Genomic DNA, 20,681 nt, shown 5'->3' on the forward strand with positions numbered 1-20,681 from the left:
TTGCAAAATGCCTGTTGGAGGGTTTGGGGGGGGTGATGTTGGGATGTGATGCTTGGGGGGGGGGGGCGATGCTGGGGGGTGATGGAGGAGGATTGGGGGTGATGCTGGGAGAGACTGGGGGATGATGCTGGAGGGGGAACAAGGGTGATGCTGGGCTGGGGTGATGCTGGAGGAGGCTTGCTGGTGGTGCTGGGGGGGTGATGCTGGGGGGGGGGCTGGAGGGAGACCTCGAAGACCCCGAAGGGGCTCCTGGGGCTGGGGCCGGGGCCGTGCTGGGGGGATCGGGGGGGGGGGCTGTTCCCGGATCGAGGCCGCGGGGCCCTCACCGGGCGTTGCCCCCCACCCCCTGGGACCCCCCCAGCCCCGGCCCTGCCTCCTCCTTCCTCCTCCTCCTCCTCCTCCTCCTCCCGGCCCTGGGCGGGGTTTGGCCCCGGCTCTGGGAGATGGTGGAGCCGGTGTGAGCGGCACCGGGGCTGCAGCCGGCTGCGGCCCCCCCTGGCCCCCGAGCCGCGGGGGGAGCCCGGGACCCCCCCCCTTCCTTTCCCATTCCCCCCCGTCCTCCAGCCCCGACCCCGGCCCAGCCATGCCCGCCGGCAGCAACGAGCCCGATGGGATCCTCAGCTACCAGGTGGGGGGCAGCGGCCCTGGGGGGGGGGGGGCACACATCATCCCCCCCCCCCCCGGTGCGGCCGGAGGATGCTCGGTGGCTGCTCACTGCGGCATTGCCGGCGGAGGGAAAAGGGGGGGGGCTCGGGGGGGGGGTTTGGGGGAGGGAGGGCGTCTGCAAGGAGGGGGGGGGGAGCAGGCTGCAAAGGAGGAGTCCGTAAATGGGGGGGGGGCATCTGGAAAATGGGGCTCGGGGGGGGGGGCAGGCTGCTGAAGGGGTGCGAGGGGAGGCTGCGAAGCATCTGCAAGGCCGAAAAGGGGGGGCGGGGGGGGCACAAGTGGGTGCTCAAGGTGGGTGCGAGGGGGGTGTGAGGCAGCTGGGGGGCTGGGGGGGCACAAGGTGTTTAGTGAGGGGGTGCCCCAGCCGGCAGCATCTCCCACACGCCTTGTCCCCCCCCCCCCCACCTGTCTGTGACCCCCCCTTTGAGGCCACAGCCTGTCGGAGGGGGACAAAGGCCACTGTCCCCATGCCACGCAGCCAAGGGGGGGCTCTGCCATTGTCCCCCCCAAGTGCCTGGTGTTGGGGTGCAGGCAGGGAGCAGCGGGGAGGTGGCCCCCACCCCTCCCACCCCCCTTTTAGCATCATCCTGGCCAGGAGGTCCCTGGGAAGCGCCTCCTGCCCCCCCTGCAGCGCCCGTCCCCTCACTGCTGAGCACCCCAGGGACCCCGTGCCCCACGAGTGGTGGCCCCGAGTCTTCCCGCAGGGCCAGGCCCCGCTGGAGGAGCTCTGGGTGGCAGACAAGGGGGGGGGGAATTAATTCACCTTCCCTCACCCCCGGGGAGATGGGGACAGTGGGATGGAGGCGGCGAAGGGAAAGCAACCGGAGCATCCCCCAGCTCCCTCCCTGCCTCAGCTCCACGCAGGCAGCATCCTCATCCCACAGTAACACAGGGATCAGCCTCGTTAATTACATCTGGGGCATCATTAAGTCCATTCAGCTGGCGTGGCTCATGGAGCTGCAGGGACCCCATCCGTCCCATGGCTGCTGGCCAGTCCTGCTGGCACGTGGTGGGACCGGGGGGACGGGACGCGAGCTTTGCCTGCTCACACGGTGTTTTTGGTGCTCCCCGACACCAGGAGGGCTCCAAGCTAGACCTGATCCTCTTCTTTGAGCTTTTTCCAGTCCTCAATTACACCAGAGTTTCCCTGGGGAAAGACTTTTCTTTCTCAACCAGAGGAGTTGCACTGGGGCAGGTAAACTGAGGCAGGGCACTCCAAAATCCCTCTCTCTCCTGCTGGGTCAAAAAAAAAAATCACTGCAAAACAATAATTTGGAGAAGTTTTCTTGAGATGGGTGCGGGGAGAGGTGTGCGCTGAACTCACAGCACTAAGGGGTTCACTGCAGTTGTGTCAAAACGAGCCTTCCTCCTTTGCTCCAGTGATTTCTGATTTCATTTTTACAAGCACTAATTGCTTCCCGACAAAACCAGCTAGGAAGCAGCCAGACGGAGCTTTTCGCTTAGAAAATAGCGAAGTGGAACAACTCTGGCTGCTCCGAAGCCCACAGACATGCCCTGCAAAGCTCAGCGTCCCCTTTCCCGGCTCATTTTCGATGATTTGATGTTTTCCAGGCGCCTGTCAGTGGTGGAGAAGGACAGCGAGGGAGGGCGAAGCGTCTGCAAGGGCTGGTGCCCGCCCCGGGTCCTCTCCTTCCTGCCCTGCCCCATCCCACAGTCCCATCCCATGGCTCCACACTGCCATGGCTCTCCTAAACCATTAAATCCTCCAGTGTCCCCAGTGAGATAACCCCTCGGGGCCCATTCAGGTGCCCTAACTGTGTCCCAGAGAGTTTTGATTAGGGCCATTGGCTTTGATAGCATCTCTGTGCAAGGCTTGCAGTGATTTTGGGGATGCTGCAGTGGGCAGGGAAGGGCGATGGGATGCTCAGAGCATCCTGCCACAGACCCAGAAGAACCTGGGACTTTTTGGCAGAGGGAGGTGCCCACTTGTCCAGTTTGTGCTTGTATTTGCTCTTTAAGCATTAACACTAAATAATAAAAAAGCAGCGGGGATTCGAGCTTGGGTCATGATGAGATTTTAACTGATTAGACCTCGGTGTCAGCTTCCTTCTCCGTGTTATTTTACACCCCGTGTCACCTTTCAGGGCAAGCCGGGCACTTAACCTTTGTGCCGAGCGGCGCCGGGGAGGAAGTTCATCGGAGCAAGCGAATTTGCATCATAGAAATGATGGATTAGCTCCGATCAGAAAATAAAGTGGGGCTGGAGACAGCTGGCCAATGTGAGCAGGGGAAGCGAGAGGAGTAAAAACATTGCTTATCTGGATGTGTCTCCCAGCCCCGCGCTTTGTGAGGGTTTCTCGGGAAATGATTTCACCCCTCGGGAAGGCAGCAAGTGCTGGGGAGAAGAAACCAGCAGGAGCATGGGGAGGGAAGGGTGCGCTTTGCAAGGGGCTCTGCCTTGCTGTGTCCTTGCTTGGTAGGAAATCCTACTGTTGGAGATAGACTTTATTTTAAAATTTGGAACAGTTGTGTTTTTTTTTCTTTCATGTACTCCAAGAGCCATTTCGAAGCTCTGTGTTTCAGTGCCATGCTGGGACTTGCTTTGACTAATAAGGATTTTTAACTAATAGAAACCTGAAAGGAGGCCACGCCAAAGCGAGACCTTCTTGAAATGCTGTGGTTTTTGAAGGAAACGCTGACAAAAATCAGTACTGTCCCACAGCATTTATTTTCCCACCAGTTTGCACCTCACTTGCATTTCAGCAGCTCATGCTTTTACGTACACCCAAGCACATTACACGCCTCTTGGCCCAGCGGACGAGGCATTTACTCTGTTTACTCCATCGGGAACAGTTTTTGCTCAAAGAGGAGCCGGCTTCGTCCTGTCCCTTGATTTCAGCACGAGCTTTGGCTGTGCTGACAATGGGCAAACGCTCTCCGATGACCTTCAGCACGTCCACAAACTTGCTGCTCCTTTTTCCAGACGCGTTAACAGATGGGCTTCAACCAGGAGCGCTTTGGGCACGGATGCCCTTGGCTCAGTCAAATCCTAACCCCCGAGGGAATTTCGGCAGCCGCTTGGCTGAGATATCTCCGGCCATGTAGGATGCGAGAGCTGAATTTCGCAGTAGCCCCAGGGGCTGGTGGTGTGGTAGTGGTGCGAGCGTTGGTGGGAACAGGAGTTTTGTTGGCATCTCCCAGTCTCGGGGTGTGAGGGTTTAAATTCCTGCCGGGATCTGCCTGGGGGTTCTGGTTCTGGAAGGGCCGTTGGTGTTTGTGCCTCCGGTGACGCCCGTGGCGCTGGGGCCCTCCTGGCGAGGAGGCGCGGGATCCGCTCGGATGTCCCGGGGCAGTCGGGCCCCATGCATGGCCCAAAGGCTCCATGGAAAGCCGGTGACCAACGCGAGGCCGAACGGGAGCGCGGCAGGCTGGACGTGACTCTTCTGGATGAGCTGCAGGTAGGATGGCGAGGCCTTGGCCGAGAGGCGCCTCCCACCCAAAAACGTGAAAACTCCCCAAAAACCAGAGCCGGCGTGTCAGGGGGAGGTGGTTGGCACCAGGGTGAGAGGTCTGGGGGTAGGTTTGGCATCACCTGTTGGGTCCTGGGGGGCAAAAGGCTTTGTGAGGGAGCAGGCAGCTTTCTGCGGCCTGCAGGTCGCTCTGTTTGTTCTGCCTCCCGGCAGCGCCCACCAGACGCACTCAGGCTTGCAAATTTGAGGTGATTTCCCGAAGGCCTTTCACCCCACGCTTCTCCCGAGGTTGTTTTTCTGCAACCCGGACCGGGGGAAGCCGGACGCGTTGCTAAGAGGGGACGGAGGGTGGCAGAGGCTGTCACCGGGTGGAGGATGGCAAAGCCACCAGCGCGTGATAACGCGGCCACCGGCGTGCGTGGGCGCCACCAGCGTGCTGCTTTGGCCAGGAGGGAACACTGTTCTGGGGGAAAAAGGGCAGATTTCAGATTAGTGTCAGCAGCTTAAGCGATAAGGAGCGATTTATTTATTTATTTATCATTTCCTTATTTATTGAACAAGCCCTCGAGGTTGCTGTGTCATTATTGCTACAACGGGCAGCACAGGCGAATGTGGCATTTCGAGTTTTGCTTGAACATTGCAGAATTTGGGCTGGTTCGGGCTGTATCTGAGTGGATGGTGAACCTCTTGCTTCTTGAGTTTCATAAAACAGCTCAGCCGGTTTCCCCAGTTCAGTCCCCAGTCTCTTGTTCAGACTTTCAGGAACCAAGCAACTGGGTGCTCAAAATCAAAACAAACACACAAATACCCTCCTCCCCCCCAAAAAAAACCTAAAAAACAAACAAAAAACAAACAAACAAAAAAACACCACAGATATTTATTTTGGGGTTTGAACAGACAAAAAGCTTTTGGTTGCTGTGATGTCAGCAGGGGGCTTGTGAATGTGAACCTTGGCAATTCAAAACTCCCCAGCCTTTGATGGCCCCCTTGTGCCTTTAATAACAGAGTAATTTGGAAACCAGCGAAAACTCAAGGGCACTCATTTGGGCAATGCAGAGTTTTCTTTGCACTGGTGACCGTGTTTTGGTCTTCAATTAATTCCTGTCCATGAGAGGATGTGGATGGCAGCACTGTCCAAGGAAGGAGACATCTTTAAGAGATGCACAGAAATGAGAAGACCAAATACACCCCGAAGAGGGGAAAAAAGTTGCTGAGTTTGACCCAGAGCCCTTCACCAAGCTGCAGTGGCATCTTGAGCATGAGACGCGGCCGGGTTTTTAGTTCCTTGAGTGGAGGCTGGCAATCCCCTTCCCAGTCCTTGTGGCAAGGAGAAAAGAGAAGCAAGAGGGGTTTGTTTCCGTCACTGCTCGCAGCGAGCAGTTGGTCCTGCAGCTCTTGCTCAGCTTTCAAGGCATAGACTCTGTCCGAGGCCTGATGTTTCAGCCTGGGAAGACATTAGCTCTAAGCCGTTGGCTTTTGCAAGGAATAAAATCGCATTTTCCGTGGAAAGCATGCTTGCACCAAAGGAAGCCCGAGCCTCCTTGGGCGGAAGATGGAGCTGCCCTTGCAGGTTGCTGCTTCTGGAGGTTGGTGGAGGCGATGTCCTGTGGCCAGCTGCCATCTAGTGAGTCCTGCAGGTATCTCCAGCACAGCAGCATGTAGCCAACTGGTATTTTCAGACTGAAACTCACTGCCGTGCAAAGTGCTTTTTTTTTTTTTTTCTCTGATTTGGAAAATTCTGTTTATTTATTTATTCTTGAAAGTTGCAAAGGAGCTGCACAAACAAGGCAGGAGAGGTGTTGTTTGTTGTTTTTTTTGGGGGGTGTGGGTCTGAAATGCTCTGCCCTCTCTCCCTGCAGCAAATTCTTCCAGCTTCAATTCTTACAAAAAATAAGCAGTCCTGTGAGCTGTTTTATTTGGCCTCTGGCTCCGGGGCTGCCTCCTGCAAGCCCACGTTAGATCAGCTGGGAGGATGTACGGGAGCTCTGTGTCCCCAGCCCCACTGACCTTCTTCTCCTTACCCAACAGAGACCTGATGAAGAGGCGGTGGTCGACCAGGGAGGAACAAGCAACGTTGTCAATATTCACTATGAGAAGGAGGAGCTGGAAGGTGAGCCCCTGCTGAGCCCCTGCTGACCCCCAGCCCAGGTCATTTTCCCATTGCCTGTAGCCCCTAAGCCATCCCTTGCTCGGTGTTGTGTTGCGTGCAGCAAAACCTGCCGTGCCTCTTCATCAAAGAGCACAGTTGTTTTTCATGATTTTCATGTAACTTTTAAAACAGAGGGAAAAAAACCCCGCAGAGGCCACGGCGTGAGCTGCAGCCACGGGGTGAGATGATTCACGGCTCGTTTTCTCGCCGAGGCTGCTCCTGGCTTGGCGAGGTCAGGAGAATAATTTGACGGCTGCAGACACAGGGCTGCAGTTTTTTTTTCCTTTATTGTTCCGGAGCTCATTATCATGGGGTTGATCTGATCTCCTCCCGCCGCCTTGCGCCATACAGAGATTTTAAAAATAATTACATTTGGTCACCGCTTAATGAGCAAGTCTGAGTGCTGTCCAGGTGAAGCAGGAGTTTGGGAAAAGGTTCAATGCTTTGGGGGCATTTTAGATAACCCGGAGCCGTCGCTTTGTTTGGTCTGTTGTTACAAAGCCAAAGTAAAATAGTCTCTGAAGAAAGGACGAGCACTGACTGTCATCATGCTGCCAAAAATGATGCCAATGCTGCTTTCCTGCAGGCCACCGGACCCTGTACGTGGGTGTGCAGATGCCCCTGGTGAGGCAGAGCCACCGGCACCACCGGCCCCGCAGCCAGAAGCATCGGAAACGGGAGCGGGCCAAGGGGGCAGCCGCCGAGGACCAGGGCTACCACTGTAAGTCCCACATTTGCTAAATGTCTCCTGGGCGAGTGTGGCTGGTTTGGGTGGCTAGCTGCTATTTTGAGGGAAAACTTATTTAGCAAGGCCCTCTTATTCCAAACTTCTCCCAGATTTGTTTGTTTGTTTGTTTGTTTGTTTAGGCAGTTAAATGCATAACAAATTTAGGCTTGCCTTCCTTAGTGATTCTGGCTTTAAAAATGGAAATGGGGGGAAGTCAGGCAGCCCCTCCTTATGGGGAGGTGGAAGAGATGCTTCCCCACGGCTGTGTGCATGCCCAGCCTGGGCAGACACAGGGGACAGGGACCAGCCCCAGTGTTCAGGGCTGTACTGGTGCTGGTCCAGTGCTCACTGCACAGTTCAGGCCCAGTAATGGGATGTGGCTTTGTCTTCTGCCAGACACCCCGTCCCAGCGGGTGCAGTTCATCCTCAGCACCGAGGAGGATGAGCAGCACGTCCCCCACGACTTATTCACCGAGCTGGACGAGATCTGCGTGAAGGAGCGTGAAGATGCAGAGTGGAAGGAAACGGCGAGGTAAATCCCGTCCTGCAGCTGGGAGAGCAGTCCCCATGCTGGCAGCACGCATGGGCTCTGCCTGCCAGGGCACGAAGCTTGCAGCTTGGGGTGCCGATGCGAGGAACTTCCTCCTCCTGCCACCCCTCAGCTCTGTTAAGGCAGGGCTTGCCGAGCGGGGCTATTTTCTTGCGATGGGGCTGATGCTGGGTGATGTCCGCAGGTGGCTGAAGTTTGAGGAGGATGTGGAAGACGGCGGCGAGCGCTGGAGCAAGCCCTACGTGGCCACGCTCTCCTTGCACAGCCTCTTCGAGCTGAGGAACTGCATCATCAAAGGCACGGTGCTGCTGGACATGTGCGCCAACAGCACTGAGGAGATTGCAGGTAGCACCCGCCTGCCTCTGCCCCAAACCTCACCCAGTGGCACATCCTCTCTTCCAGAAATCCCATTGCTTTTTTAAGTCAGGAAGGATTTTTTTGGGTGCAGGACTGTGCTGCCTCGGCCCGGCTGCAGCCTGAGCGTGTGGCAGTCATACCAGCTTTTCCTTCCGATAGGGGATCCTTTTGAAAGCAATCTGTGGGGTTAGAGAAACAATTAGAGAATGTTCTCGAGCCAAAAAGGGAGTGTGCATCAGGGCTTAGCAGTCTGCTCTTAGAAATACAGAGTCTGTCTAAGAGCTCTTTAAATAAACTATATATTACAAGCCATTTCCTCTCATTCTTTTTTTTTTCTTTTTTTCTTTTGCCTTAACATCCAGGATTTAGGAGCTTTAAAGGCAGAGTTTATCTGGCAGATGACCAAGCAGTGTGTTTCTGTGGGGAAGATAATTGAAGTTAATTGAAAAAACAGCTTTGGAGAAATTATCCTTGACTGGCAGGTCTCCATTCAACCTTTTCAAAAGCTGGTGAAGTCAGCGCCATTCTTAGCACATTTCTCCCTGGGCTCAGCAAATTACAGTCAATTGGCCGGGGGAACTCAGGGAAAGTCTGCGCTATAGATTGCTTATAATTTAGTTAAATGTGTGGAGTAATACAGAAAGGCCAGATCGGGCAAGGAAATTGCATTATTTAGAATGAGAAATAATGATCTTAGCTGAGTGATGAATAAGCACTTTGATGATGGGTTTTAGCAAAAGAAAATTCTTGCTTTCATTGCAAAGGCTCAACTGTATTAAAATGTCTCACTAAGCAGGGCTGTGCCTATGCTGGGCTCTCCTGCATTCCCCCCAAGATTTGGGGGTTTCTCCTCTGGTGGCTTCATTTCCCTTTCCACCCTCAGATATGATCCTGGACCAGCAAAACCAGTCCAGCGAATTTGACGAGAGCATGCGGGAGAAAGTCCGAGAAGTCCTCCTGAAGAAGCACCACCATCAGAACGAGAAGAAGAGAAACAACCTCCTCCCCATCGTCCGCTCGTTTGCCGACGTGAGCAAGAGGCAGCCAGACCTGCACCCCCTCGACAAGCCAGGTGAGGGCTCCTGCAGGGCTTTGGCACCGGGAGAGGGTTTCTGCAGGGTCTGGCACCAGGTGAAAGCTTCTGCGGGGCTTTGGCACCAGGTGAAGGTTTCTGCAGGGCTTTGGCCCCGTTAGACTTGCCCTGACTGAGGAGAAGCGTCCCAGTTGCTCCTTGTCTGTCTTTCTGAGTGTTTTTCTTTTTCCTGCCAGCCCAAACACTCACCCCCCACACTCCTCCCACCACCATAGAAGCTAAAAATGGGGTGAACCATGACACCAGCCCAATGGATTTAAGCAAGGTGAGATACCTGGAGCTTTCTTATGCCTTTAGGGCTGACTTTGCTCTTGCAAACTTGGCTGCAGAACACGCAGCAGAGTGCTGTGGGCTTTCATTTTGGGGTAATTGCCTGAAAATCGCTTGTTGTGTCCAGGCTGAGCTACACTTCATGAAGAAAATTCCTATTGGGGCTGAAGCAGCAAACGTGCTCGTAGGAGAGCTGGATTTCCTTCACCAGCCCATCATGGCATTTGCCCGCCTGACCCCGGCAGTCCTCCTCTCAGGCATGACAGAAGTTCCCATCCCAACCAGGTCCGAATGCCCAAGGTTTTTATTTAGAAATAACAAAAAAAAAAAAAAAAAAAAAAAAAAAAAAAAAAAATCAAATTTCATCCCAAGGAAATGGGGCCAGCAGGAGCGACTCCACAAGCACATTTCCCACATCTGTCACTCCTCACCTTTGCTTCTCCCTTCCCTACCGCAGCTTTTAAATTCATTCCTCAATTTTAATGAACATCAACCCAAACATTAAAAAAAAATGCATTGGCTATCTTTAATGAGAGTCAGCCCAAAAATCCAGTTAGCAAGTTTTGATGAATTTCAGATTCATTGCCGGAGGTGGTGAGCATGCGTTCCCCATCTCAAGCTGCATTCTGGGCTGGGTGCTCCTGGCAGTTTCTCTGGGCACTCTCTAAGCAAGGGCATGTTCTTCTCTCTCCTTCTGTTTTTCTTGCCCAGGTTCCTGTTTATTTTGCTGGGACCAGAAGGAAAAGCCCATCAGTACCACGAGATTGGCAGGTCCATGGCTACTCTCATGACGGATGAGGTGTGATGAGATAAGAGAGATCTCTGGGTCTTTTTTAGTTATCTTCCTCTCTCCCCTTCTGCACTGTAGTGAAGAAGCACATTTGCTTTCCCAGCCGTCCACAGCTCTCCAGATAACCCACCCCTTGTTTGCTTCCAAAGCAAACACTTGGATCTACATCACCCCATGTCCCAGAGCCTGAAATCCCACCCGGGACCTGCACCTCATCCTTCTCCTTCTCCCTGGGATCCCCAACATGCTGTCCAGGCATTGCCAGGGCCAGCAAAACCTCTCCTTTTTAAGCAAAAAGCTGTGGAGTGCTGTGAGGGACGGGATCCCTGTGGAGGAGATGGCCACAAACGCATCAGATTTTTCCTTTTGACGAAATTCAGGGGAAATTATCTTGTGTTTAGCTAAGAGCTTATTGCACTGGTTAGGACATCCGAGCTGTTGTCTCCTGTCGGCAGGTTTTCCATGACGTTGCCTATAAAGCCAAGAACCGGGCAGACCTCGTGGCTGGCATCGACGAGTTCCTGGATCAGGTCACAGTCTTGCCGCCGGGAGAATGGGATCCATCGATCCGAATCGAGCCCCCCAAAAATCTCCCTTCACAGGTGGGTGCCGTGGTGGAGGGAGTTGTGAGGGGGACGGGCAGGAGGCTTGCAAAGAAATCTGTATCTCTGTTTCCTTTTTGACAGAAAAAAAGGAAGACGCCGGGACTTCTTGATGACAGCGCTTCTCACAGAAAGCCAGAAAAACACAGTGGCCCTGAACTAGAGCGAACGGGAAGGTGTGAGCTTTAATGTTATCATTTTTTTTTGCCTCTAAAAACTGAGCATGCACCTTCCCTTCTAGTGTTTTTTGGGGTTAGTTGCTGCAGTAAAGGGGCTCCACGTTACCTGCTTGGGTCCCTGGGCCAGGCAGCTGGGGGGCCTGGGGCAGCTGGGCTGAGCCACAGCATCATTGCATGTGTGGGGCTGTTGCAATAACAGAGGATGGGGTGTCAGGTTAGCTCCTTTTTGTTGTTGGAGGGTGTTTTTTGTGTGTGTCCCAGTTCCTACTGGGTGTAAACTGGGAGAAAGACACCGTTTTTTAGCAATGGAAGCTACTCTGTGCTCGTGATTGCCCTTCTGCAGCAACGAAAATTCACTGTGGTCTGCCAGGACAACAGCCTATTTCTTTGTCCTTCCTCCAGGCTCTTTGGAGGTCTGATCCTGGATGTGAAGCGAAAAGTCCCATGGTTCTGGAGCGACTTTCGGGATGCTCTGAGCCTGCAGTGTCTGGCATCCTTCCTCTTCCTCTACTGTGCCTGCATGTCCCCCGTCATCACCTTCGGGGGGCTGCTGGGGGAGGCGACCGACGGCCACATAGTGAGTGCCTCTCCTCCGTGGGGTGGCACGGAGGGGTATTTAAGAAATGTGCATGGATGTGGCACTGAGGGACGTGGGTTAGTGATGGGACTCGTCAGGTCACGTTGATGGTTGGACTTGATGATCTTGAAAGTCTTTTTCCAACCTGTTCTATGAAAAAGTCTTTGCTGCAGCTCTGCTCACATGATTTATGTGCTCCTCTTTTCCCTGGTCAGAGTGCCATGGAGTCGTTACTGGGCGCATCCATGACTGGTGTGGTCTATTCGCTCTTTGCCGGCCAACCTCTCACCATCCTCGGCAGCACCGGCCCCGTCCTCGTGTTTGAGAAGATCCTCTACAAGTTCTGCAAGTAAGGAGGGGCAGTGATGGCAAAAAGATATGGTTTTTTTTTTTGTTATTTTTCATAGAGGTAGTTGTAAGATTGAAGTTAATTTCTGTGTCGTGCACATTGTGTGCTCCTGCTTTTGTTAGTGATGGTGCAAGAGCAATTGGCCTCTGGAGGACTAAAGGGTTTGCAGAGTTAAATCGAAGCACGAGGAGGAGAAACCACAAGAATGAGGATGCCCAAGATGGGATGCATGAGGGAAAGGAGACAAATCACGCTGGTTTGGGAGTAGGAAGATTTGCTTTGCTCCCAGCACAAAGCTAAGCACTTTTTAGCCTGCTTTTTGCTGGAAGTGGGAATAAATATATGTTGCCCAAATATCCAAATAGTTTTCCTTTTTACTGAAATATTTTGAGTTTTGATGATATTATTGAGAAAGTAGGAGCTTTTCATGTGAAATGCATATTTTCCATGACAGCCCTTTGTTGTGATGACTTTGATTAACCACCCTCGCTGTAATGAGTCACTTCTATTATTAAGCCCCACCGTGCTGGCAGCAAGTGCCTGGGTGCCAAGCCAGCTGGTTTCTGTGCTCGGGCATGGGGTGATGGGTGAGAATAGCGCCTTCCCCAGTAAGCACCTGACCTCAATTAGCCTCCAAGGCGTTAACACAGCATAATTGCTAAATAATGATAATTATCTAATGGGCCTCTCCTCTCGTGGGCCCACACCCTGCACTGCAGCCCCGAGGCTGTCTGTAGTAGTACAACGAAACCGCGTTCACCATCCACAGGCTCGACACGTTCCGAAACAGCTCCGGATTTTCCCCGAAGGATGGCACGTCTTGGAGCTTCCTGCTGGGCTTCCCACCCTTCGCTTTATTTTGTTTTCCCAGGGACTATGCACTCTCCTACCTCTCCCTGAGGACGTGCATAGGGCTGTGGACCGCCTTCCTCTGCGTGGTGCTGGTGGCCACGGATGCCAGCTGCTTGGTGTGCTACATCACCCGCTTCACCGAAGAAGCCTTCGCTGCCCTCATCTGCATCATCTTCATCTACGAGGCTCTGGAGAAGCTGATCTGCCTGGGAGAGACCTACCCTGTGCACATGCACAGCAAGCTTGACTTCCTCACCATCTACTAGTGGGTTTTTTGGCCTAAAAGGCTCCTCGGCAGGAGCTTAGGGCTGCACCTCTGTCGCCTTACCCCTGCCCTTGGCTTTTCTCCTCCCAGCTGTAAGTGTGAGGCGCCGACCCATCCCAGCAATGAGACCCTGCGCTTTTGGGAGAGCAACAAGATCAACGTGTCTGCCATCGCCTGGGGAAACCTCACGGTGACCGTAAGTCCCTGGCTGCCGCTTCCTTGTGCCGCGGGGTGTGCGCGTCTCTGCAAGCACCCTCCTGTGGGTGCTGACATGGTGCGAAAATCAGTGCCCTCCGGGTGATGGCATGCTTCAAACCGTGCTGGGGCTGCTCTGAAAAATCAGTCCTTAAGTGCAAGACGTGTGGTCTGTCCTGGGAAGGGGAGTCCGCCTTGTTATCAGCATCATGGGTGATAACTATCGTCCTCAGCCCTCTGCAGGACAGTCCTTCTGGCTGGGAGCGAGGTTAAGTGGGTGGTTTGAATGTTGTAGGTGCTGGAGGACTTAAGTTCATGCCTGAAGGTAGTAATTGGTTCTTTAATTGGTCCTTAATAACTCCAGGCCCCGGTTTCTTATTCAGCGCTGTCTGTAAGTACGTGCATAAATTTGCATGTCTGAGCAGCCTCCCGGGCTGCTGGTGCTGGAAGCAGAGCCCAGGCATAGGATGGAGGCTCTCATGGACATCTTCAGCCCCTTTTGGCCAGATTCTGTGAGTCCTCCCCTGGGAAGGGACAATTTGTGTCTTCTTTCCTACCATGGTGGTCATAGCCCTCCTTCCCTGCTCCCTCTTTCTCTATCCCCAAGAGTTTCCAGCGTCCTCTTCTGGATGTGTCCTTCCCCTGTGGTGTCTTTTTCAGCCACAGTTACCTCCTGTTCAGGTGGAGGATGTGCCATGGGCCTGTGGCATGGTGTCCCATCACATCTCTGCATTTCCCCTCCGTGTAGTTTGACGTGTCACTCATTAAGCTGCTGCTGCTCATTAAATACAAATCTCCCTTGGCAGCAGTAGGTACAAAATCGTGGATCCTGGACCCAAATCCTTAACCCTTCCCCCAGTTTTCAAGGTTTCCCTGCTGCATGTGCACTGCCGTTGTGTCCTGATGCTCTGTTTCTCCAGGAATGTCGGCATTTGCATGGAGAATTTCACGGACCCGCCTGTGGACACAACGGCCCCTACACACCCAATGTCCTCTTCTGGTCCTGCATCCTCTTCTTCTCCACCTTTGTCCTGTCAAGCTCCTTGAAGATGTTTAAAACCAGCCGCTATTTCCCAACCAGAGTAGGTAGAAGATGGTGGAACAGTGATCCCACCTACCTTATGACCTGTCCCGGAGCAAATTTGCACTCAGGCAGTGGGAAATCAGGTCCTCCAGAGGTTGTTTGTGTTTGGTTTGTTTGTTTGTATTTTTTTTCCTCCCCTCACCATCTTTGCATTAGGGAAAAGCTGATTCCAATGGGAAGCTGCTGTAGAAAGAGATTATTTCCTCCTTACAGGGAACAAATATGCCTCAGTGCCTTATTCCCATTGCAGCTGTGAGAGTGGCTGTAGTGGCAGGTGTCTGTTTCCAAATATTTTAATTTTAAAAAAAAGGCAGTTAAAAAAAAAAACAAACCTTTCCCCCTAATTAAACTGTTTTCTTTTAAGTCTGACACCGGATCTCTCAGGGACAAACACAGCAACAGTTTCTAACCAAGGGGTTTGGCTGCATGTCCTCAGAGTGGTGGGATTTTGTTAACCAGCTGTGATGCTGCTGATGTCCCTAATTTGTCTGTCTCGTGCCATGACCCTTTCTGCTCTGCTTTCTTGCCACAGGTACGGTCCACCATAAGCGACTTTGCTGTTTTCCTCACCATCGTCGTCATGGTGCTCATTGACTTCCTGATTGGGATCCCCTCACCGAAGCTCCACGTCCCCCATATGTTCAAGGTAATGGGGTGTCTTGGCACAGCTGGCCTCACCTTGTCCCTGGGGACACCTTGAGGTGATGGAGGGGAAAACAAAAGCCAGCGAAGTGTCTGGGCTGCGAGATGAAGCTGACGTCCCTGCTTTGTCACAGCCCACCAGAGATGACCGTGGGTGGCTCATCAGCCCCATAGGACCCAACCCTTGGTGGACGGTGCTGGCTGCGCTCATCCCAGCCCTGCTCTGCACCATCTTGATCTTCATGGACCAGCAGATCACCGCTGTTATCGTGAACAGGAAGGAGCACAGGCTGAAGGTAAGGGGCTGCAAGAGGTGACTCCAACCCCAACCCACTCTGGGCTGCAGGTGTGGGGAGAAGCTCCTTTTCCAAGTGCTTTGCAGAAGCAAATTTGCAAATTGGCTTGGGACAATGGAGCTCTGCTTGACGGCTGCTCTCCTGCATTGGTGACGACACAGGGAGCAAAAGACAGGGGAAGCTGGACAAGGAATCTTTCAGAGCAGCAAATTAACCTTAGAGCAATACAGAAGAGCTTTTTTGTTTTAAAATGTCAGCAGATGCTTGGGGGAATGAATCGTTTTGACGCGCTGCCAGGGATAACTCAGAGTCACATCTTGCTTGCAAGTGTGACTTTTTTATGAATGGAAAAAAAAAGTCAGTATTTCTTGAAGAGGTAGGAGTTGTACAAAAAAAAAAAAAAAAAGCCACAAATTACTTTGTCTGGCCTGATTTTCATGCAGGGTGCTTGTTCAAAGACTGGATACATCCTTAGTTATTTCCGATTCTTTTTTTTAATTTTCAAAAAGTTGACTTGAGCTCCAGCAGGGTTTGGGCTGTCCACACTGTCCTTGCTCTTGTGCCGTGGGGTGCTCTGATTCTTGTTTCACTCCCGCAGAAAGGATGCGGGTACCACCTGGACCTTTTCATGGTGGCTGTGATGCTCGGGGTGTGCTCTGTCATGGGCCTGCCGTGGTTTGTGGCTGCGACCGTCCTGTCCATCACCCACGTGAATAGCCTCAAACTTGAGTCTGGCTGCTCAGCTCCAGGAGAACAACCCAGGTTTTTGGGGATACGAGAGCAGAGAGTCACTGGCTTGATGATCTTTGTGCTCATGGGCTGCTCCGTCTTCTTGACCACTGTATTAAAGGTAGGAGGAAAATGCAAAACACCCAACAGCCTTGATTTTTTATTTGTATTTTTTGGAGATTATACGAAACCATAACCAGTCCTTTCTCTCTAGGCCTGGGTAGCTGTGGGGTACAGGAGGAGCTGATCCTAAACCTGGGGGCATGCCCCATGGTGGGAACCAGCTCCCATTAGGTTTTCCAGCCCTGCAGACCTTGTTCTGGTGTGCTTGAGGGCATCAAGCCGCATCACTGCTTTATTTTTTTTGGGCTTGCCTGTGTTTATGGGCTACAATCTAGCCTATCCAGACCACTACATCTGCTCTCTTTCAATCAGGCAGCAAGCTAATTGATTGCAGTTTGCACCCCAAATGCCTCAGAACTGCCATTCCCATAGCTAAACATGCTGCAGTCATCCTTTGCACGTTCCTCCCACAAAGTAATCTCATCTCTAGGCTAAAAGGAGGCACGTTGCATTTGTGTGTTGCCACAGGAATATGTAGAACTGTTTTTCTGCCATCTCAGAACGCAGCATATGGTAGCATGGGTGAAATCACCTATTTTCCTCCAACCTTTCTGGAAAATAGGATTATTTCGATGAAATGTAGCTCAAAAGTTCAGCCTAAAGCAGAGCATTAACTCACAGGCAAATACACAAAATGTCTAATGGATAAAATTTAAAGCATCTGCAACCCTGTGGAAACTGGAAAGCTTTAGGAAACTTTCTGTAGTGCCTGTAGAATGAAGTGGTAATGAAAATGCAATTAAATTTGAAATTTAAATTAAATTACATTTAAATGTAATTGGAAATGCAATTATTTTATTTAGAATTACTGTCTTCTCTTTGCAGTTTATACCAATGCCTGTGCTGTACGGTGTCTTTCTCTACATGGGTGTATCATCGCTCAGAGGAATCCAGGTGTGGGCTTCCATAGCATGCAGCATGTCTGCTCCCTGCTATTTCCTCTTAATAGAAGCAGAAAAAAAACAAAATCTGATAGTCAGTGGCTTGGGAAAAGCCTCTTCAAAAGCAAGCAATGAAAATATTTTGTATAACAAAGAAATTGGTGGAGGCACAAGAGGTCTGTGGGGCTAGGAGGACCAGGCGGGTTCAGCGCTGTTTCATGGTGTTAGGGCAGGTCAGCGTTCAGTGGTGTGAAAATGGGGGAATTTAGTGCAAATGGGAGGAAATTTCTCCCACTGCTGGAAATCCTTGCTGGGGGAGCGAAGAAATGATAATTATAGAATAATTAGGAATAACTGCAATTTGGTGGTGGGCAAGCTGGTTTACAGACAGAGCTAAGGGAAAACGGGTGCAGCTCCCAGGAGGAAGGTGGTGGGATCAACGCTTCCTCATGGCAACTGAGAGCCCGAAAAATCCCTACAGATTTCAGCCAGGCCAGCACCATTCTGCAGCCCCAAGGTGGCAACTTCTCCCTGTTATTCTGCAGTTCTTCGATCGCTTGAAGCTGTTCGGGATGCCGGCGAAACACCAGCCAGATTTCATCTACCTGCGGCACGTGCCCCTGCGGAAGGTGCATCTCTTCACCCTGATCCAGCTGACCTGCCTCGTCCTGCTCTGGGTCATCAAGGTGTCCCGGGCTGCCATCGTCTTTCCCATGATGGTAGGAGGTGCTTCTCAGTGGGATGTTTGCAGCACTGCCTCTGGCCTCACTGCATCTTCCTTTTTTTTTCTTTTTTTTTTGTGAAGGTTTTGGCTCTCGTTTTTGTCCGGAAAGTCATGGATTTCTGCTTCTCAAAGCGAGAGCTCAGCTGGCTGGATGACCTTATGCCAGAAAGCAAGAAGAAGAAGTTGGATGATGCCAAAAATGAAGCCAAAGAAGAAGAGGTAACATTTACTATGTGCTTGGGGTTGGACGTATCCCTGGAATTGTGAGGTTGCCCATTTCTATCGCAGCCATTTGTTAAAAGTTGGGAAAGATCAGAACTAAACAGAAGGAGATCCCAGTAGCCTGGACCCCACATCGCAACCACTTTTTTTCCCCAAGTTAGCAGTGAGCTTACCACTAGAACAGACATATAATTTTAACATGTCTTTTCAAAGAAAGTTGTTATTTGTTGTTGTTATTATTATGTATTTCAAATATTTTCTCACGGTGGGTGTTTAACCTCCAAAAATGTTTGCAGTGGAAGTTTTTTATCCTGCTCCACCAACAGCTAAAACTGGCAGGAATCAGAAGGAGGGGGCAGCACATGATGGCTGTACGGGGTTTTAGTTTATCTGCCCTTTGCTCAAAGGCAGAACAGGTGATTTGTCCCTGTGATGCCAGGAGTCTCAGAAGATGATGGAAGCTGCTGCTGCAAATTCAGTCCAGCTGAACCTGGTGAAGACCAGCTACCTGGATGTCCCAAAGCAGAACAACAGTGACAGGTAAAGCCCCACCAAGTGCCAGGACCCCCAGCAAGAGTAGTTTGTAGGGGTTTGGCACAAGTTGCTCTGCTTGGATCTTTGCTGAGCATCCCTTAGAACCCAACAGTCAGCTTGGTGTGAAAATCAGGTTTCTGGGCAGAGCTGCTGGAAGGGATCACAGGGCTCTGAGCAGAGTGACTGCACGACTCATGCTTGACCCCAAAAACTTGCATCATCAGTGTGTCTGCAGCAGCCGGAGATCCTCGTGCTTCAAAATGAATTGTTGCAGGCATGACCTGTGCCAGCAGTGGGAGGCCAGGCCAGGGCTAAACACTTGCAAGAGAATTGCACAGAGCTGCTGCTCTACAGCATTCAAGCTTGCTTCCCCAGACTCATCACCAGTGAAACCTCCCATGCTTGTGCTGGTCTTCGGTGCTTTGGGTCACCCCATTCTCCTTGCTGATGCAGTTGGTGGCTTTGGTTCCTGTTAGCACAGTGATTGCTATCTAAAATATTTATTGCAGGACTGATCCCTCTGAGATTAACATCTCAGATGAAATGTCGAAAACAACCGTATGGAAGGCTCTTACCATGAACACAGAAAAACTCTGAATCCGAGGAGGAAAGAGGTAAAAGGATTGCACGGTGCATGTGACGGAATATTTCAGAGGTGTGGATGCAGCACTGAGGGATGTGTTTTAGTGATGGGACTCGGTAGGGCAGGGTGATGGTTGTACTTGGTGATCCTGCAGGTCTTTTCCAGCCTAGACAATTCTGTGATTCTCTTCTGTGAGTCTATGCATGCTGACTGGTCCTCTCCTTGGGGATGGTCTCTTTTTTTTTTTTTTTCCCAGTTTTCCTCTTTAGGGATCTTGGCTTTGAAGGAGAGGAGTGAGAACGTGACTCAGGGATGAGCCAGCGCAGAAGCGAGGACAAACCGCTGTTTCACATGGAGGAAAGGAAACAAGTGAGCACAAGCCCTCCCTGGTTTTCTCCTCCGAGTAGCAGGATTCCCATTAAAGCCATTTTCAAGACATTTCCTGTTATCCTTGGTGTGCTTCAGGCATTCAGTATCTCTAGACCAGCAAACTGAGGTGCACATCGCAGTCCGTGGGAGTTCGGTGTTGTTCAGCCTCCGTGTGTACGTGCGTGTGTTGTTGCGGTTTTGTAGTGGTAGAGGGACGGCTACCGCTTCATCATTCAGTGCTATCTATTTTTTTTATATCTAATCCCCCCCCTCCCCTTTCCCTTTTTTTCCAAATATAAACTCTGAATGTACGAAATTTTTTTCTGTTATTTTTGACGCATTCTCCACTTTCTTCTTCGTCACTGCCAGGTTTTTGGTCTGGTTTGGGGTCCTTGATTCACTCTTATGTCTCTTATTGGTACAAGAGGGACGCCCTCCATGGCAGGGAGCAGCTGGGCTATGGCTTAGGAAGAGGATTTTGCTCCAGTTTTGCATTTTTATTTTTTTATTTTTGCTTTGGTTCTGTCATCAGCCTGGAGGCTGCAGCACCCACCCAGCAAACAGCAGAAACGCCACCTTCTTGTCCCCTGGCTGTAAATTCAGATAAGGGAGCTCTTAAAACCCAGGACTTCAGATACACTGTATGGTTGTGGGAGCAGCCAGCTTCATCTGCTTTCCTCCCTTTTGCATCCCCAGGGCTCTCTTTTTTCCCCATTCTTTGCAAAGAGCCTTTTCCTCCACAGGGCAGGATGAAGCAGGAGGAAGGTGGGAAGATGCCTTTTCCTTTTTGCTCTCCCTGCTGCCTTGCAGGAAAACGCTGTTGAGCAGGGATGGTGCCTGTGCTCTTTTTATCTTGTTGGGCTGTGGTGACACCCCAGGCATGTGTGCTCAAGTCAACATCATTTGTGGGGGCCACAGAGCCTGGACAGAGAGGAGAACCCAGGAGGAAAAAAAGAAAAATAGAGTGGTCCCATCCCTGTCCAAACTGGCTCCAGGCTCTTGGTGCCATGAGCGCAGCTGGGATGGGTGCACGAGCGCTGCTGCCACCATCTTATCTGATGGGATGGCTCCATGGGGTCTTTCTGTGCATTGCACAAATCCCAAGGGCCAACGACACAATGGTGCTCCTCGGAGGAAAGAATTCCTCTCCAAGGATGCCAGCGGTACATCTGCAAGTGGGGCAAAAAAGCGTGGATTTGGTTTTGCAGGCTGTGCTCTGATGGCTGCCAGCATGGCGTGGTGGTTGACAGAGGGAGAGAACTGCTTTAGTTCTCGAAGGGGAAAATAAAATTAACTTGGAGGAAGGAAAAGGTGCAATGCCTGGCTTCTCACCGAGCTGCTTGCATGAAAGCTGGTGCCTGCTCCTCTGCAATAACCCATGCACATCCCGGCCCCGCTGCCTTCCTGCACCCCTTGGGCTCCGCTTGCTGCTCGCCAGCAGC

The 20,681-nt window shown here is 51.8% G+C and overlaps 1 protein-coding gene across 4 annotated transcripts; it reads left to right on the plus strand.

Moving 5' to 3' along the window:
• Positions 1-402: 402 nt before the first annotated feature.
• SLC4A8 (solute carrier family 4 member 8) lies at positions 403-19,555 on the plus strand. 4 transcript variants are annotated; one of them, XR_011090313.1, is made up of 26 exons: positions 936-4,085; positions 6,126-6,207; positions 6,833-6,967; positions 7,370-7,505; positions 7,708-7,868; positions 8,764-8,952; positions 9,150-9,238; positions 9,371-9,528; positions 9,955-10,042; positions 10,489-10,635; positions 10,720-10,811; positions 11,217-11,391; positions 11,607-11,740; positions 12,612-12,857; positions 12,948-13,053; positions 13,973-14,134; positions 14,669-14,782; positions 14,913-15,074; positions 15,673-15,924; positions 16,752-16,820; positions 17,353-17,526; positions 17,613-17,750; positions 18,193-18,293; positions 18,797-18,901; positions 19,127-19,239; positions 19,336-19,555. XR_011090313.1 is itself a non-coding variant. In XM_068663421.1 (25 exons), exons 1-24 carry the CDS (start codon positions 584-586, stop codon positions 18,882-18,884), a joined length of 3,243 nt encoding a protein of 1,080 aa, XP_068519522.1. In that variant the 5' UTR covers positions 403-583; the 3' UTR covers positions 18,885-18,901; positions 19,127-19,555. The 4 variants fall into 4 exon arrangements, 3 of the variants coding, with proteins under 3 accessions (XP_068519522.1, XP_068519521.1, XP_068519523.1); XM_068663421.1 differs by lacking the exon at positions 936-4,085 and adding an exon at positions 403-628 and having other exon boundaries at positions 19,127-19,555; XM_068663420.1 differs by having other exon boundaries at positions 19,127-19,555.
• Positions 19,556-20,681: the final 1,126 nt, after the last annotated feature.

This window comes from Anas acuta, chromosome 29, assembly GCF_963932015.1.
Source record: "Anas acuta chromosome 29, bAnaAcu1.1, whole genome shotgun sequence".
NCBI lineage: Eukaryota > Metazoa > Chordata > Aves > Anseriformes > Anatidae > Anas > Anas acuta.

Coding starts and splice junctions, on each gene's coding strand:
- SLC4A8 (XM_068663420.1), top strand. CDS start 3,990: ATGCATGGCCCAAAGGCTCCATGGAAAGCCGGTGACCAACGCGAGGCC. Junction 15,925..16,751: donor TCTTGACCACTGTATTAAAG/GTAGGAGGAAAA, acceptor TTCTCTTTGCAG/TTTATACCAATGCCTGTGCT. Junction 16,821..17,352: donor CATCGCTCAGAGGAATCCAG/GTGTGGGCTTCC, acceptor GTTATTCTGCAG/TTCTTCGATCGCTTGAAGCT.